This window comes from Podarcis muralis, chromosome 4, assembly GCF_964188315.1.
Source record: "Podarcis muralis chromosome 4, rPodMur119.hap1.1, whole genome shotgun sequence".
NCBI classification, from domain to species: domain Eukaryota; kingdom Metazoa; phylum Chordata; class Lepidosauria; order Squamata; family Lacertidae; genus Podarcis; species Podarcis muralis.
The window spans coordinates 10,728,359-10,745,752 of NC_135658.1; the positions used below are offsets into that span (position 1 = coordinate 10,728,359).

Here is a 17,394-nt window from a genome sequence, read left to right on the forward strand (position 1 = left end):
CTTTGGGCTAGTCACACTTCTCTGAAGTCTCTCAGCCCCACTCACCTCACAGAGTGTTTGTTGTGGGAGAGGAAGGGAAAGGAGAATGTTAGCTGCTTTGAGACTCCTTAGGATAGTGATAAAGCAGGATATCAAATCTAAACTCCTCCTCCCCCTCTTCTTCTTCTTCTTCTATGTGGTTGTGTGTGTGTGTGTGTGTGTGTGTGTGTGTGTGTGTGTGTGTACAAACAATGTATATCACATTCACAGTCAAGTGCCCTTTGGAAAGCTCCCAAGCAGGACAGAAATATATTGGATTTTCCCTTGTTTGTGTGAGAATCTGCTGTATCACCTGCTCCTCGTGGTGAACCTTTGACCTGCAGTTTCCTGCCCTTTCGGCAAAGCAGACCCTGTCTGGCTCTGTCCACCCAAGCTGGCCATTGGATGGCAGGAAGGAGACTGCAAGGGCTTCCTGTTCCACATAGGTCTTCATTGAGCAAAACGGCCTTCCATCTTCAGTTAAAGCAGGGTTCAGCAACGTGCAGCCCATGGGCCGGATGCGGCCCACGAAGACCATTTTACCAGCCCACGAGCCACCCGCAAACCAAGCCGCCCACTCGGCAAGTCCCCTGTGCGCTGCGCTAAAACAACGCGGCACGGGGACTCGCCGAGTGGTGCCAGAAATGGCGTCTGCGCATGCGCAGATACCAGAAATCGCTTCTGCGCATGTCCAGACGCTGAAAACCGCTTCTGCGCAGGCGTGATTTTCAGCGTCTGGGCATGCGCAGAAGCAATTTCCGGCGCTGCAGACATGCACAGATGCGATTTCTGGCATCGAGTTACGCCAGTCCGGCCCACGGACAATCTCTGTGGGGGTGATCCAGCCCATAGCCAGTAAAGCTTGCCAACGCCTAATAATAATAATAATAATAATAATAATAATAATAATAATAATAATAATTTATTTATACCCCGCCCATCTGGCTGGGTTTCCCCAGCCACTCTGGGCGGCTTCCAACAAAACACTAAAATACAATAACCTATTAAACATTAAAAGCTTCCCTAAACAGGGCTGCTTCAGATATCTTCTAAAAGTTTGGTAGTTAGTTTTCTCTTTGATATCTAGTGGGAGGGCGTTCCACAGGGCGGGCGCCACTACCGAGAAGGCCCTCTGCATGGTTCCCTGTAACTTGGCTTCTCGCAGTGAGGGAACCGGCAGAAGGCCCTCAGAGGTGGACCTCAGTGTCCGGGCAGAACGATGGAGGTGGAGACGCTCCTTCAGGTATACTGGACCGAGGCCGTTTAGGGTTTTAAAGGTCAGCACCCCTAAGTTAAAGGATCAGGTGTCAGGTGAAGGCGGGGAAGCTCTCCTTAAGAGCTGCGGCGGATTGGTGCTGGATGGACAAATACTCTTGCCTGCTAGAAGGTTGTTTGCTGAGGGCACAACCCCAGAGAGGGCAAGGCTCACCTGTCTCAGGTGTGCTGCATGGACAATTATCAAAGGTCCCGTTGCTTTGAGCTTCGTAGGAGGCGTGGCCCACCTCTCTCCACCTGGGCGGGGGGGAGAGAATATGCTATTATTCACAATCCATGAAACTCTCTCACACACACACCCCAACACTCACCTCCAGGTCTCTGTTTGCAATGGGTGGGTGGGTGTGCAAATATTGGCGTACCTTATGGGGCCGTTGTAAGGATTACTGGTGGGGGAGGGGAATATGTGAGCTGTGCTCTCTAAAAATAATTTCCTTTAATTGCATACATAGGGGCTCACATGTCAGCAGGGTTGGAGTCAATTGGGAGAAACTTGGAATCACTGAATTGTAGAATTGGAAAGGTCTCAAAGGGTAATCTAGTCCAATCCCCTGGCAACTAGCATAATAATAATAATAATAATAATAATAATAATAATAATAATAATAATAATAGTAATAATAGTAATAATATATCTATACCCTGCCCATCTGGCTGGGTTTCCCCAGCCACTCTGGGTGGCTCCCAACAGAATTACAGAATTTTAAAAACACAATAAAGCATCAAACATTAAAAACTTCCCTAAACAGGGCTGCCTTCAGATGTCTTCCAAAAGTCAGCTAGTTGTTTATTTCCTTGACATCTGATGGAAGGGTGTTCCACAGGGCAGGCGCCACTACCGAGAAGGCCTTCTGCTTGGTTCCCTGTAACCTCAATTCTCGCAGTGAGAGAACTGCCAAAAGGCCCTCGGAGCTGGACCTCAGTGTCCGGGCTGAATGATGGGGATGGAGACGCTCCTTCAGATATACTGGACCGAGGCCGTTTAGGGCTTTAAAGGTCAACACCAACACTTTGAATTGTGCTCAGAAACGTACTGGGAGCCAATGCAGGTCTTTCAGGACCGGTGTTATGTGTTCTTGGCGGCCGCTCCCAGGAGGGGCAAGAGACCCAGCGAAGAGGTTTCCCCCCCAGTCCAGCTCTCAAGGAGATGGTACTGTGGAATTAGTCCACTAGCTATGGCCCTTAGGAGCAGGGCCATCTTACCCATAGGTGCTAGGGGTGCGGGGCACCCGGGCACTGGGCTCTCAGGGGCACCAGGCTAAGAGTCCGGGGCCCAAGAGTTGAGCCCACCCATTGGTCGGAATGCTGCGGCGGGCTCTTTTTTTGAAATACTTTATTGTCACTTGTACAACTTGTATACAGTGAGATTACACGAGCACCCCCCACTCAGCTCTCTTAGTCTTAATTCCCCTCATTTACTGACACACACACTAAACCCGAAAGTCAGTTGCCCTATTGTTATCTTTTCACTCAGCAGCCTAAAAGCCCACGGATAGAAGCTGTTCTTTACCTTGTTGGTGCGACTAATCATGCTTCTATTATCTTCTGCCCGATAGAAAGGACACTTTCTATTGTGGACTGGTAGAAGCAGGCAGCTCTTCGCTGCGAATTCGGGGGTGACCGAGTTAGCGAGACGCTGAGGCCGCCGGCCGGCTCCGTCCTCCTGTGCACCTGGGACTGGGCAGGGCACTGGTTGGATCTTTGCACCCCGGCGCCTCATATTCTTAAGACAGCACTGTGCCAGCCAGAAGACCGCAGAACCTGCCCCTCCCCAAACCCCATAGCAATGTGGGGGGGGGGGGCTACTGAGATGCCACCGGACCCAGAAGTGAGTTGAAACCCTAGCCCCAACCCATTGATGACCTGGGACCTGGTTGGATGCCTACAGAAGATGTCTCGGGAGGAATTGCAGAATCGTGGTATTGTCCAGTTGGAAGGGACCTCTGAGGGTCCAGCCCCCAGCAATGCATGAATTTCAACTATAGCATCCGGGACTGATGGGCATCCAACCTCTAGAGCAGCGTTTCTCAACCTGTGGGTCCCCAGATGTTGTTGGACTACATCTCCCATCATTCCTAGCCAGCATGACCAGTGGTCAGGGAAGATGGGAGTTGAAGTCCAACAACATCCGGGGACCCACAGGTTGAGAACTTCTGCTCTAGAATCTCCAGCTAAGGTTGGAGGTCTTGAGAAGGACTTGCTCTTGTTGTCACCCTGGGGGTGAATGGGGAGGGGGGGAGTATTTACCAGTGAAAAACGAATATAAGAAGGATGAAGAGGACCGCCAAGACGTCTGTCACTATCCACATACTCCGGTACTCGCCGGGTGTCTGTAACAGAAGAGCGGACAAACTGGAGTCACACCTCATGATGAAACTTCAGGGGGGGTGACTCTGCAAAGAATGACGGGAAAGAAGGACCCGGGCCATTTGACAGGGCAACAGTTCGATGAAAATAGGGACTTCCTATCCGTACCCGCCAACATTTCTCCGGTGAAAATGGGGGCGTCCTAAGGAAAAGTGGGGCATTCCGGGATCAAATCAGAAATCCGGGCCTGTCCCTGGAAAATAAGGGCGCTTGGAAGTTCTGGAGATGGGCAGTGAACCCTCACTCAAACCAACTCTCTTATAAATGATAGTCTGCCATAAGTGAACACGTTTTTAAGTACAGTGGTACCTTGGTTCTCAAACTTAATCCGTTCCGGAAGTCCATTCCAAAACCAAGGCGTGCTTTCCCATAGAAAGCAATGCAAAAGGAATTAATCTGTTCCAGGCTTTGAAAAACAACCCCTGAAACAGCGACTTAACATGAATTTTACTACCTAATGAGACCATTGATGAAAGCAATAATCAATGTTCTGTAAAATAAATAAGACAGTATTGTAGATGATAAAAAATACAGTTAATTTTTTTTCTTACCTGCACTGATGATAGTCATTGTTTGGATGGGGGCTTTTATCCATTTCCGCAGTTACACAATCAATCAATCAATCAATCAATCAGTAGCTGAACTGGGTTCCACACAGTCACAAAAACAAATTAACCAAAAACCCTCAAAAACGAAAACGCAAAATAAATAGCAAAAACAAAAGTGCAAACTTAATCTGTTCTGGAAGTCCGTTTGACTTCTGAAATGTTCAAAAACCAAGGCGCAGCTTTTGATTGGTGCAGGCGCCCCGGAAACAATATCCGACAGCCGAGTCAGACGTTCGGCTTCTGACAAACATTTGAAAAGCGGAACACTTACTTCTGGGTTTTCGGTGTTTGAGAATCAAGGCGTTTGAGTACCAAGGTACCACTGTAAAGGGTAGTCCAAACTTTGTGGCAAACTGGTGTCTCAGTGGCTATCAACCACGACAAGTAGTCGTGGTTCCCGTTCACTGACCTGGAGATGCTGTCTCCACTTACCAAGAGGAATAGAGGCCGCTGGAGGTTCCCCAGGGTGTGGACAGCATTGGTGGTGACGGAATCGGCCCCAGAACACCACGCCAAGGAGAAGAGCCATGGCTCACTGACCACCCAGAGGTTGGTTGAGATGTTGGCTTTCGCGTATTCCCTGCCAAGTAAGCACAGGGGTTCCTCTTAGACCAGGGGGTTCTTGAGGCCCTGCTTTCAGTGGCTGCAAATTACGGAGCCCGCCAGTCACAAAATGGTGACGCCGGGGCAAAGCCAGTGGAGGGCAGAGGCCGAGTTGGGCATAATTGTTGCAGGTTACAGCAACAGCTAAGGCGACATTTTTCCACCTTCGCCGCATCAAGCAGTTGGTCCCTTCCCTTTCCCGCCCCGACCTGGCCACAGTGATCCATGCAACGTTCACCTCCAGGCTTGACTACTGTAATTCACTCTACACAGGGCTGCCCTTGAAGCTGTCCCAGAAACTCCAGCGGGTGCAGAATGCTGCAGCGAGGCTCCTCACGGGGTCTCTGCCATGGGAGCATATTCACCCAGTGCTTTTCCAGCTGCACTGGCTCCTGGGGGAGTACAGGGTCAGATTTAAGGTGCTGGTTTTGACCTTTAAAGCCCTCCGTGGCCCAGGACCCTCATACCCACGGGACCGCCTCTCCTTGTATGCCCCATGGAGGACCTTAAGGTCCATAAATAGCAACACCTTAGAGGTTCTGGGCCCTAAGGAAGTCAGATTAGCCTCAACCAGAGACAGGGCCTTTTCAGCACTGGCTCCAGCCTGGTGGAACGCTCTGTCTCATGAGACCAGGGCTCTGTAGGATCTGATTTCTTTCCGCAGGGCCTGTAAGACAGAGTTGTTCCACCTGGCCTTTGGCTTGGAATCAATTTGATTCCCTCCCCCCCCCCCTTTCTTTTTTCCTTACTCCTCCTGTGATGAGGCTGAATTTTAATGTTTTAATTGTTTTAATGTTGTATTTTAATCTTGTTTTTTAAGTTGTATTTCAATCAAATTGTTTTTATTATTGGTTGTTAGCCACCCTGAGCCCGGTCTTTGCTGGGGAGGGCGGGGTATAAATAAAAATTATTATTATTATTATTATTATTATTATTATTATTATTATTATTAATCAGCTGGCAAGGGCCAACATCATTCCCCAGTGCTACCTAAGCCGTCTTTCAGTATTGCTAAATTCTCTGCAGCAGCATCGGCCTTGTGGCAAGGAGTTCCATAGCTCAGCTTCAAGAACAGGCATTTGCCCTGGAGGTATTTTGACTCAGGCTCCGCATTTTAGGCACTTAGAAACTACTCAGTAAACTCTTAATGTGATGAGTGGACTTGATGGAGGGATACCAGTTTCCCAATATGTGGGTTGAAGTCACTCAGCGGGGGTCTTAAATCGTCACTTCCAGCACCCTCCTGCTGCCCCCTTGCCCCTTAGCACCCCTCCAAACAAACCCACCACCTCCCAGGGGGCGGTACCGCCCCCCTTTGGGAACCACTGATCTGCCGGTTCATAAACGTCTCGCTGAAATTTGCCCGAAACATTCACTGCGGGAATCAAGACTCGGTTTTCCGATCTATTCCCTGAGGGTGGGTGGCAGAGTCAAGCAATAATAATAATAATAATAATAATAATAATAATAATAATAATAATTTATTATTATTTATACCCTGCCCATATGGCTGGGCTTCCCCAGCCACTCTGGGCGGCTTCCAAAAAAATATTAAAATACTGTAATACATCAAACATTAACCCATTAACTAAACAGGGCTGCCTTCAGATGTCTTCTAAAAGTCTGGTAGTTGTTGTTCTCTTTGACATCTGGTGGGAGGGCGTTCCACAGGGAAGGCGCCACTACCGAGAAGGCCCTCTGCCTGGTTCCCTGTAACATGGCTTCTCGCAGTGAGGGAACCGCCAGAAGGCCCTCGGAGCTGGACCTCAGTGTCCGGGTAGAACAATGGGGGTGGAGACGCTCCTTCAGGTCTACTGGGCCAAGGCCGTTTAGGGCTTTGAAGGTCAGCACCAACACTTTGAATTGTGCTCGGAAACATACTGGGAGCCAATGTAGGTCTTTCAAGACCGGTGTTATGTGGTCTCTGCGGCCGCTCCCAGTCACCCGTCTTGCTGCCGTATTCTGGATTAGTTGTAGTTTCCGGGTCACCTTCAAAGGTAGCCCCACGTAGAGTGCATTGCAGTAGTCCAAGCGGGAGATAACCAGAGCATGCACCATTCTGGCGAGACAGTCTGCGGGCAGGTAGGGTCTCACACTGCGTACCAGATGGAGCTGGTAAACAACTGCCCTGGACACAGAATGGACCTGTGCCTCCATGGACAGCTATGAATCCAAAATGACTCCCAGGCTGCGCACCTGGTCCTTCAGGGGCACAGTTACCCCATTCAGGACCAGGGAGTCCTCCACACCCGCCTGCCTCCTGTCCCCCAAAAACAGTACTTCTGTCTTGTCAGGGTTCAACCTCAATCTGTTAGCCACCATCCAACCTACCGAATATCTACCCAGCGCAAATCTCTGTAGTCCAAGTTGAGCCTGGAAATGCGAGACATCTGGAGAACCTCGACTGGGTAAGCCACTCCTGAGGTCTGCTGGAATTCAGGAGCTAAGCTCTGGACAATGGATCTATACTCTGATTCCAGCCATAAGACCTGCAATTGGCAGAAGATGAACAGAAATGATTCCTTCCGTCTTCCAGGTACAGATGCAAAGCCAGGTGCTTCTAGAGCCACGGCGGCGCCCTCAACACACAAGAAGGGGGTCAGCACCCAGCGGGGAGGGGGGCAACGTTTGCAGAAGTATGGCGAATGTGGGATGAGGAGGGATGGAGAGGGAGGAATGGAAAACAGATTAGGAAGGGAAATAGAATGGAGTATCCTGTTAGGATATACCGTATTTTTCGCTCTATAGGACGCACCCTACCATAGGACGCACCTTGTTTTAAAGGGGGAGAACAAGGGGGGGAAATTCTCTCCCTCTCTGCTCAGTGCCCCTTCAGCAAAGCGGCAGGAGAAACGGAGCCCCTTCCATTTCTCCTCCCGCTTGGCAGAAGGGGCGCTGCGCAGCTCTCCCTCTCTGCTAAAGCCAGGAGAGTCTTGCTCTCCCGGCTTCAGCAAAAGGAACCCAAAGCCCTTGGAGCACAGCGCGAGTTCCCGCTGCGCTCCAAAGGCTTCAGGCAGCTATCCCTGTAGCCTGGAGAGCAAGAGGGGTTGGTGCGCACCGACCCCTCTCGCTTTCCGGGCTTCAGCGAAAGCAGCGCGTGGCCTCCGGAGCGCGGAGGGAGAGCTCCCTCTGAGCTTTGGAGGCTTCGCGTTGCTATCGCTGAAGCCAAGGAGCCTGCATTCGCTCCATAGGACGCACACACATTTCCCCTTAATTTTTGGAGGGGGAAAAGTGCGTCCTTTAGAGCGAAAAATACAGTAGTTCCATTCCACATTAGAACAGGCATGTGGAGTTGTATGTCACATGTCTGTTTATTCCAGCACAGTCTGCTGGGAACTTCCGTTGTATATAGCTTTTGCCTATGCTGTTTAAAGGTAAAGGGACCCCTGACCATTAGGTCCAGTCGTGACTGACTTGGGTTGCAGCGCTCATCTCGCTTTATTGGTCAAGGGAGCTGGTGTACAGTTTCCGGGTCATGTGGCCAGCATGACTAAGCTGCGTCTGGCGAACCAGAGCAGCGCACGAAAACGCCGTTTGCCTTCCTGCCGGAGCAGTACCTATTTATCTACTTGCACTTTGACATGCTTTCGAACTGCTAGGCGGGCAGGAGCAGGGACCGAGCAACGGGAGCTCACCCCATCGTGGGGATTCGAACCGCCGACCTTCTGATCGGCAAGTCCTAGGCTCTGTGGTTTAACCCACAGCGCCACCCACGTCCCATGCCTATGCTGTTTACTTGGACACAAATGGAAGCAGACATGTTTTTCTTTTGTCCTGATGCTGAATAAACACTTGTAAATATGCTTACATATGCCTCTGTCGGCTACTTCCATTGCAAAGAGTTCTTATCTCTGCTGGCTTGCGTGCTCAGTCTCTAAAGGTCTCTGAGGCTTGAGTCTCCGTTTTTGATGCTGTTCTGAGAACTGGAGTTCGCCCGGCTGCCGGCAGGAGGGCTGGAGCCAGCTGGGGGCCTGCCAAATGCCCCCGTCTCCCCGGACACATCCCAACATATCCTACCAAAGGGTTTGGCTGGCTGGAACAGTGAGCACTTCACGCTGCAACATTTTGTTGCAGTTGCCGCAGGGGTTTTTGTTGTTTTATTTTGAATGTTTTCAGCCGGGCTTGCTATAAAGCATATTCAATCAGGCTTACAACAACAAAGAAAACCATTTACTTTCTAAAGGAACAAGGACAAAATTAACAGAGGAGAACTGCCTCTGTTGGCAGAGGCAATGTGCATCTAAATGGATGTTGCTGGGAATCACAAGTGGCGGGGCGGGGAGAGTTCCTGCACCCAGGGCCTGCTTCTGGGCTTCCTATCAGCAACTGGAGGGCCTCTGAGAAAACAAGCTGCTTTTGCAAAGCAACGTCTGCGTGTTTCTGTTCCTGCTACCTGGCTGGAGAACAACATCGTCGAATTCGGAGAAGCGCAAATTTCAAAGGGCGAACCCGTTTGGGTTTGCACGTTGTTTTGGAGTGTGCAAATGAATTTACCGTATTTTTCACTCTATAAGACGCACCAGACCACAAGATGCACCCAGTTTTTGGAGGAGGAAAACAAGGAAAAAAATATTCTGAATCTCAGAAGCCAGAACAGCAAGAGGGATCGCTGCGCAGCGAAAGCAGCGATCCCTCTTGCTGTTCTGGCTTCTGGGATAGCTGCGCAGCCTGCATTCATGCCATAAGACGCACACACATTCCCCCTTACTTTTTAGGAGGGAAAAAGTGAGTCTTACAGAGCAAAAAATACTTTGCTTTCATCCCTAATGCCCAGAAACCACCCCCCTTATCTCAGGAGGTACGGATCGCAGCAAAGTCTCTGATGGAGATCTAGCTAACCAAGCCAGCTATCTGAGCACTCTTCCACTGCACCAATCGGGGGGTAGGTAAGGAAGGGGGAGCATTTGCTCCATAAATTTGAGGAAAACCTCCCCAGACCGCATCTGGGGGACATGTTCAGATCAGAATACAGACATAGAAACCTGCGGCCAATCAGTGTGGACAATACTGAGCTAGATGGACCAATGGCCTGACTTAATATAGGCAAGCTTCCTGTATGTGGTGTTTTTTTAATCCCCATCAGTGATTTGATACCTGGTGGGTCAGGATCTGGCCCCCACACAACATACTCGGGGGGGGGGGAATTAAAGTTGAATAAAGAGGGGCAGAGTTTCGGAGGAGGGGACGTCTCGTACCAAGTGAGATTTGTTCCCCATTTCGTTTTTGAGGACCTCCACAGTTCTGTCAATCCAGGTGTCCCTGTAAGGGTGATGCGCTGGAGGGTACTGAAGATCGAAGAGGACCAGTTTGTCCTCCTGATAAGCAAGTTTCAAGAGATCGCTGAGCTTGTAGACTCTCTGTTTTCTTGCCAGTTTTTCATCCTCAGGCGAGAGCGGGGGCATTCCGAAGAACGGCCTCTTCTGCAAAGGAATTAGGGGGGAAAGGAGCTGTAGCTTCTTGAAGGTGCTGGGAATTGTAGCTCTGTGAGAGGGAAACTACAGTTCCCAGAATTCCTTCGTGAGGGGAGCCATGACCATTTTATTTATTAAGGATAAGAATAAGAATACCCTGCCGATCTGGCTGGGTTTCCCCAGCCTCTCTGGGCATCTTAAAGGTAAAGGTAAAGGTACCCCTGCCCGTACGGGCCAGTCGTGTCCGACTCTAGGGTTGTGCGCCCATCTCGCTTAAGAGGCCGGGAGCCAGCGCTGTCCGAAGACACTTCCAGGTCACGTGGCCAGCGTGACGAAGCTGCTCTGGCGAGCCAGCACCAGCACAGCGCACAGAAACGCCGTTACCTTCCCGCTATAAAGTGGTACCTATTTATCTACTTGCACTTGGGGGTGCTTTCGAACTGCTAGGTGGGCAGGAGCTGGGACCGAGCGACGGGAGCTCACCCCGCCACGGGGATTCGAACTGCCGACCATGAGATCGGCAAGTCCTAGACACTGAGGTTTTACCCACAGCGCCACCCGCGTCCCTTCGACGTCTTTTGCATCTTACAGCGTCCCTTGGGCATCTTACAGCATATATAAAACATAGTAAAACATCAAACATTAAAAACTTTCCGATATAGGGTTGCTTTCAGATGTCTTCTAAAAGTTATGTGGCTCTTTATCTCCTTGGCATCTAATGGGAGGGTGCCACTACCGAGAAGGCCCTCTGCCTGGTTCCCTGTAACTTTGCTTTTCACAGTGAGTGAACCACCAGAAGGCCCTCAGAGGAGGACCTCAGCATCAATGAGGGGTGGTATAAATGTTCTTTAAATGTGTGGCATCAACGTGACTGAATACAGACTAGTAGCCTGTTCACACTATGCTATACAGTCGTACTTTGGAAGTCAAACGGAATCTGTTCCAGAAGCCCGTTCAACTTCCAAACCAAAGTACAGTTCTGATTGGCTGCAGGAAGCTCCTGCAGCCAATCGGAAGCCGTGGAAGTCCCGTCGGACGTTCGGGTTCCAAAGAAGGTTTGCAAACCGGAACACTCACTTCCGGTTTTCGATCGTTCGAGAGCCAAAACGTCCGAGTAACTCTTCTCTTTGGCGATCACTCGTAGCCAAGTACAGTGGTACCTTGGGTTAAGTACTTAATTCGTTCCGGAGGTCCGTACTTAACCTGAAACTGTTCTTAACCTGAAGCACCACTTTAGCTAATGGGGCCTCCTGCTGCTGCTGCGCCACCGAAGCACAATTTCTGTTCTCATCCTGAAGCAAAGTTCTTAACCTGAAGCACTATTTCTGGGTTAGCAGAGTCTAACCTGAAGCGTATGTAACACAAGGTACCACTGTAAGTTTGTCTTCCATAAACACAATTTTAACAATGAGTCCGTAAGTGACTGTGGAGGCCAATTCTGGATCCACACGTCCTTCCACAGTGGGGACAGAGGTTTCTGGGCAGGAGTTGATCACGGTGAGGGTTTGCCAAGCTTGCCTTCCTCTTAGCACGTTTCTCCCTTGCGTCCTGAGTTTGAGTGTCTTCAAAGCCCCTGACACCTTTGGTAAAGGCTGTTCTCCAACTGGAGCGCTCGCAGGCCAGTGTTTCTCAGTTGTCAGCGTTTATACTACATTTTTTAAGATTTGCCTTGAGAGAGTCTTTAAACCTCTAGCAGCTTTGGCAGGTGAGGATCAGAGCAGGTGGGCAGGCAGCCCTTGCAAGTGAGTGAGCAGGCAGGGAGGTGGCCTCCGTGAGCAGAGCGGCAGCCCAGGTGAGTAGGAACAGAAAAAACTCAGCAGCCCCAGCGACTGTCCTGCTCTGCTGCCACTGCCCATCTAACACCAATGAAACTGTCAGGGGCAGATCAACTATGGAACTAACGAAAGTTCGACTTCAGTGTCCCCAATCACAGAGGGGCCCCAGAAGTGTCCTAAGTCCACATTTCTTTATTTTTTGTGTGTCTAAGGTTAAAGGGACCCCTGACAATTAAGTCCAGTCGCAAATGACTCTGGGGTTGCGGCACTCATCTTGCTTTAAAGGCTGAGGGAGCCGGCGTTTGTCCACTTCCGCAGACAGTTTTTCCGGGTCATGCGGCCAGCATGACTAAGCCGCTTTTGGTGAAACCAGAGCAGCGCACGGAAACGTCGTTTACCTTCCCGCCAGAGCGGTACCTATTTATCTACTTGCTCTGGCATGCTTCGAACTGCTAGGTTGGCAGGAGCTGGGACCGAGCAACTGGAGCTCACCCTGTCACGGGGATTCGAACAGCTGATCTTTTGATTGGCAAGCCCAAGCTACACAGTGGTTTATCCCACAGCACCACCCGCGTCCCTGCTTTTTGTGTCTAGTAGTCCCAATTTGTGTCGCACGACTCAAAAACTATAAGGCATAGGAAATTTTTATTCACGCAAGTGACTTTGACATATGAGGCAATCCAGTGCAGCCATTTTAATCAAAATCTAAGATGTAGTAGTTAATTTTAAAAATATGTAATTGTGGTACTCTGTCATGGAACAACAAAGAAGGGTAGGACTCGAACCAATGGCTTCATAGAGTCATAGAATCATAGAGTTGGAATAGACCACAAGGGCCATCGAGTCCAACCCCCTGCCAAGCAGGAAACACCATCAGAGCACTCCTGACATATGGTTGTCAAGCCTCTGCTTAAAGGCCTCCAAAGAAGGAGACTCCACCACACTCCTTGGCAGCAAATTCCACTGTCAAACAGCTCTTACTGTCAGGAAGTTCTTCCTAATGTTTAGGTGGAATCTTCTTTCTTGTAGTTTGGATCCATTGCTCCGTGTCCGCTTCTCTGGAGCAGCAGAAAACAACCTTTCTCCCTCCTCTATGTGACATCCTTTTATATATTTGAACATGGCTATCATATCACCCCTTAACCTCCTCTTCTCCAGGCTAAACATGCCCAGCTCCCTTAGCCGTTCCTCATAAGGCATCGTTTCCAGGCCTTTGACCATTTTGGTTGCCCTCCTCTGGACACGTTCCAGTTTGTCAGTGTCCTTCTTGAACTGTGGTGCCCAGAACTGGACACAGTACTCCAGGTGAGGTCTGACCAGAGCAGAATACAGTGGCACTATTACTTCCCTTGATCTAGATGCTATACTCCTATTGATGCAGCCCAGAATTGCATTGGCTTTTTTAGCTGCCGCGTCACACTGTTGGCTCATGTCAAGTTTGTGGTCAACCAAGACTCCTAGATCCTTTTCACATGTACTGCTCTCAAGCCAGGTGTCCCCCATCTTGTATTTGTGCCTCTCATTTTTTTTGCTTCAAGTTACAAGGGATTCTGACTCAACACCAGGAAGAGCTTTCTGATGGTAAGAGCTGTTCGACAGTAGAACGGACTCCCCAAGGGACTAGTGGACTCTCCTTCCTTGGAGGTTTCTAAGCAGAGGTTAGATGGCCATCTGTCATGGATGCTTTAGCTGAGATTCCTGCATTGCAGGGGGTTGGACTAGATGATCCTTGGGTCCCTTCCAACTCTACAATTCTATGGTTCTATGACTTCTCACTGCTGTGGTGTCCGGCCTGCGTCTGTAACATCAGTATAGCTTTGCAGGCTGTGCTGTAAGTTTACACCTTCCCGTAATGATTCTGTGATGCACTGGTAACCCAGTCAGATGAGTAGGGTAAATAATAATACAGTCATACCTCAGGTTACAGATGCTTTGGGTTGCGCGATTCAGGTTGCGCACCGCGCCGAACCCGGAAGTACCGGAACGGGTTACTTCTGGGTTTCGGCACATGCGCATGTGCAGAAGCGCTAAATCGCACTTTGCGCATGTGCAGAAGTGCCGAATCGCAACCCGCGCATGTGCAGATGCGGCGCTGTGGGTTGCAAACGCGCTTCCCGCATGGATCACGTTCGCAACCCGAGTGTCCACTGTAATAATAATAATAATAATAATAATAATAATAATAATAATAATAGTAAAATCACTGGTTACCCAGACCTCATTGCTGGTTAAGAAGAGACGCCCGTAACAGTTCAAACTTCAGGGCCCCCAAAATGGAAACTGTTGTGGCCTAAGGAGGTCTATGGCTGGGTGACCTCAGACGAAGAAAGAGGGAGTTTGGGTGAGCTGTAAGAGGAATGGGTTGGAGAGGCATACAGGAGAGTTGGTGAAGTCCAAGGGGAATGGGGGTTTGTTGAGTGAGGGGGGGCTGAGAAGAGTGAATATGGGGGGGCAATGTGGGTAAGGTGTATGGCGAATGGAGGGTCATTTGGGTGAGCTGTAAGGCGGACAGTGGTAGTTTGGGTGAGGCAGACCACACAGAGGCCCGAGCCGTAGTTGCAAACATGGTCAAACCTGCTCTCGGAAGGCTATTCCGCTGCTCAGCTCCCCAGAAGCCAACTTGGGAGATGTGATGGGCTGAGTTCCATTTCAAGTCCCGTTCAAACATACCTCAAAGAACCAATTTCCAGAGTTCAGCTTCTCCAGTTCGCTCCAGGGGAAGTAGTCAGCAGGTACCTTTGCCCACGTGCGATTGACAGCCTCAATGTTGGTGGTCCTTTCTAGCGTCTTGTCGTGCATGAGGAAGGGGACGCCGTCCAAGCTGTTCAAAACAGAAAAGCAAATTCGCGCGTCACGCTTGGGGTCTTAGGTAGGCCATTCGCGAGGCTGCCTGAGAACAGCTGAGATGTGTCACATAATCTCCCCAGCTCCAGTTCTCAGGGGAGAGTGGGAAACCGTAGTGGAGCTACATACACACACACCAGAAAAAAGATTATTTACTTTGGCTGCATGCACAACATACATTTAAAGCAATCGCCTTCCCACAAAGGATTGTGGGGTCTGTACTTTACTGCTCAAAATCCCCAGAACCTGTAACAGACAATAGTTCCCAGAATACTTTACAGGAAGCCAGGTGCTTTAAATGTGTGGCATGTATTTCATGTGTCATTTTACATACTCCACAGCACCAAATCTGCTCTGGGTTGTCTGGGTCGCCACCCCACCCTGGCCACCTGTTACCTTTCAGAGGAGATCTGGTTTGAGGAATGATATGAGGAACAGCAGGTGAGAGGAAAGCTCTATTGCTCTGGTGGAAGAAGAGGAGGAGGAGTTTGGATTTGATATCCCGCTTTATCACTATCTGAAGGAGTCTCAAAGCGGCTAACATTCTCCTTTCCCTTCCTCCCCCACAACAAACACTCTGTGAGGTGAGTGGGGCTGAGAGACTTCAAAGAAGTGTGACTAGCCCAAGGTTACCCAGCAGCTGCATGTGGAGGAGCGGGGAAGCGAACTCGGTTCCCCAGATTACGAGTCTACTGCTCTTAACCACTACACCACACTGGCTCTCACTGAAGTCATTCAGTGATTTATTTGGACGGCTACTAGCAACCATGGCTATGTTCTGACTCCACTGTCAGAGGAATTATGTCTCTGAATAGCAGTCTCTGCGAATCGCAGGTGGGCAGAGTCCTGTTGAGCTCATGCCCTGCTTGTGGGCTTCTCACACACCCTGTGAGAGGTAAAGGTAAGATAGGTAAAAGATCCCTGGACGGTTCAGTCAAGGGCAACTATAGGGTTGTGGCGCTCATCTCGCTTTCAGGCCAAGGGAGCCGGCATTTGTCCACAGACAGCTTTCCGAGTCACATGGCCAGCAGGACTAAACCACTTCTGGTGCAACAGGACAAAATGACGGAAACCAGAGCGCACGGAAACGCCATTTACCTTCCTGCTGGAGCGGTACCTATTTATCTACTTGCACTGGTGTGCTTTCGAACTGCTAGGCAGGCAGGAGCTGGGACAGAGCAACGGGAGCTTACCCCGATTGCGGGGATTCGAACCGCCGGCCTGAAACCATTGATATTTGAGGGAGCAGACTAGCGGGCGGGGCCCATGACTTACATCAAAGGAGCCTGCACTGTTGCTGTATGTAGCTTTAATTTATTTGGTTTTTTTATCTTATATTTTGGAAATGTACAGCCCGTTTTTTCCTCTTTAATTTTTTTGGGGGCCCCCAAGGGAGTGGGGCCCTAACCTATAGCTTGTTTAGCTTCTACGTAAATCCGGCACTGGCCACTGGCCTGACCCAGGAGGTTCTTACAGCAGCACCAAGAGGCCAGCGACAGTTTGTGTGTTAAAAGGGATGGTTTAAACACAGCAGGCAGTAACGATCCCTTAAGACAGCAGAGCACGTATGGAAAAAAAAGATTGACCCCATCTGGGAAGCTGTGTTCCAGAAGCTCACCTAATTTTGACATCCGTCTCAAAGCCAATAGCACCGTAAGCGGCAGTTTTTCTGAACGACATCTCTGTATTTTCGGGAGCTACCTGTTATATAAATGAGAGAGGAAGACATGACGGATGGGCAAACAGCCCCAATTCCTGTTTTGCAACCTCCTTGAGCATTTCCTGGAAAGGAACTCTGAGAATGCTTTTTTTTATTATTGGTAAATAACTTTTATTTGATTTTACAAGTGTGACATTTTAACAGTATCAAATACACACTCAGATTTAGAGATTCCTCTGAATCTCTAGACTTCCCTCCATCCTCTCTATGGGTCCAATTGTCATCTTTTCCAACTGCATCTTATTTCACCATCAATATTTTAATATCTCTCCATATTATCCAACGTATTTGTTACATTTACCAGTGTTGTTAAAATCCTGCCAATGTTTCCATTTGCTTACAGTGGTCTCTTAAATAAATTATAAATAAAATTTAAATTTCTGAAAGTATAGAACAACATGTTTAAAGTGAAGATGAAAAGAGATAAAGATGTTAAGAGGATTAAGTAAATTTTATGAGATTTTATCTTGGAAAACCGTTACAATGATATATCATGAAATTCAGACAAGGGAATTTGAGGGAGTCATTTAACAATGTTACTAAGGTTAGACCAAGTTTAGTTATGATGTTTGTTTGGTTGGTTGGTTGGTTGGTTGGTTGGTTGGTTGGTTGGTTAAAATTTTGGAAAAATCAATACATTTTTTGAAGAAAAAGATAAATTACAAATATTTCCCATTCTTTCTTAAAAATGAATTCTGAGAATGCTTCTGACTGGCCTGGATAGAGCTATGGGATTGCATGGAGAAACAAGACAACTGCACACTTGTAAAATT

General features: G+C 49.1%; 1 protein-coding gene across 3 annotated transcripts in view; it reads right to left on the reverse strand.

Moving 5' to 3' along the window:
* GDPD4 (glycerophosphodiester phosphodiesterase domain containing 4) overlaps positions 1-17,394 on the reverse strand; it is a 40,647-nt gene that overhangs the window by 2,198 nt on the left and 21,055 nt on the right. Inside the window, exons 9-15 of one of the 3 annotated variants that reach the window (XM_077926925.1) lie at positions 16,520-16,598; positions 14,728-14,878; positions 10,067-10,291; positions 7,203-7,360; positions 4,701-4,848; positions 3,541-3,623; positions 1,448-1,530 (exon numbers count right to left, since the gene is read on the reverse strand). In XM_077926925.1, coding sequence (XP_077783051.1) covers positions 1,448-1,530; positions 3,541-3,623; positions 4,701-4,848; positions 7,203-7,360; positions 10,067-10,291; positions 14,728-14,878; positions 16,520-16,598 — 927 coding nt within the window. Of the gene's footprint in view, positions 1-584; positions 1,531-3,540; positions 3,624-4,700; positions 4,849-7,202; positions 7,361-10,066; positions 10,292-14,727; positions 14,879-16,519; positions 16,599-17,394 lie in introns of those variants that run through there. The other 2 variants (XM_077926926.1, XM_077926924.1) reach the window with 2 other exon arrangements.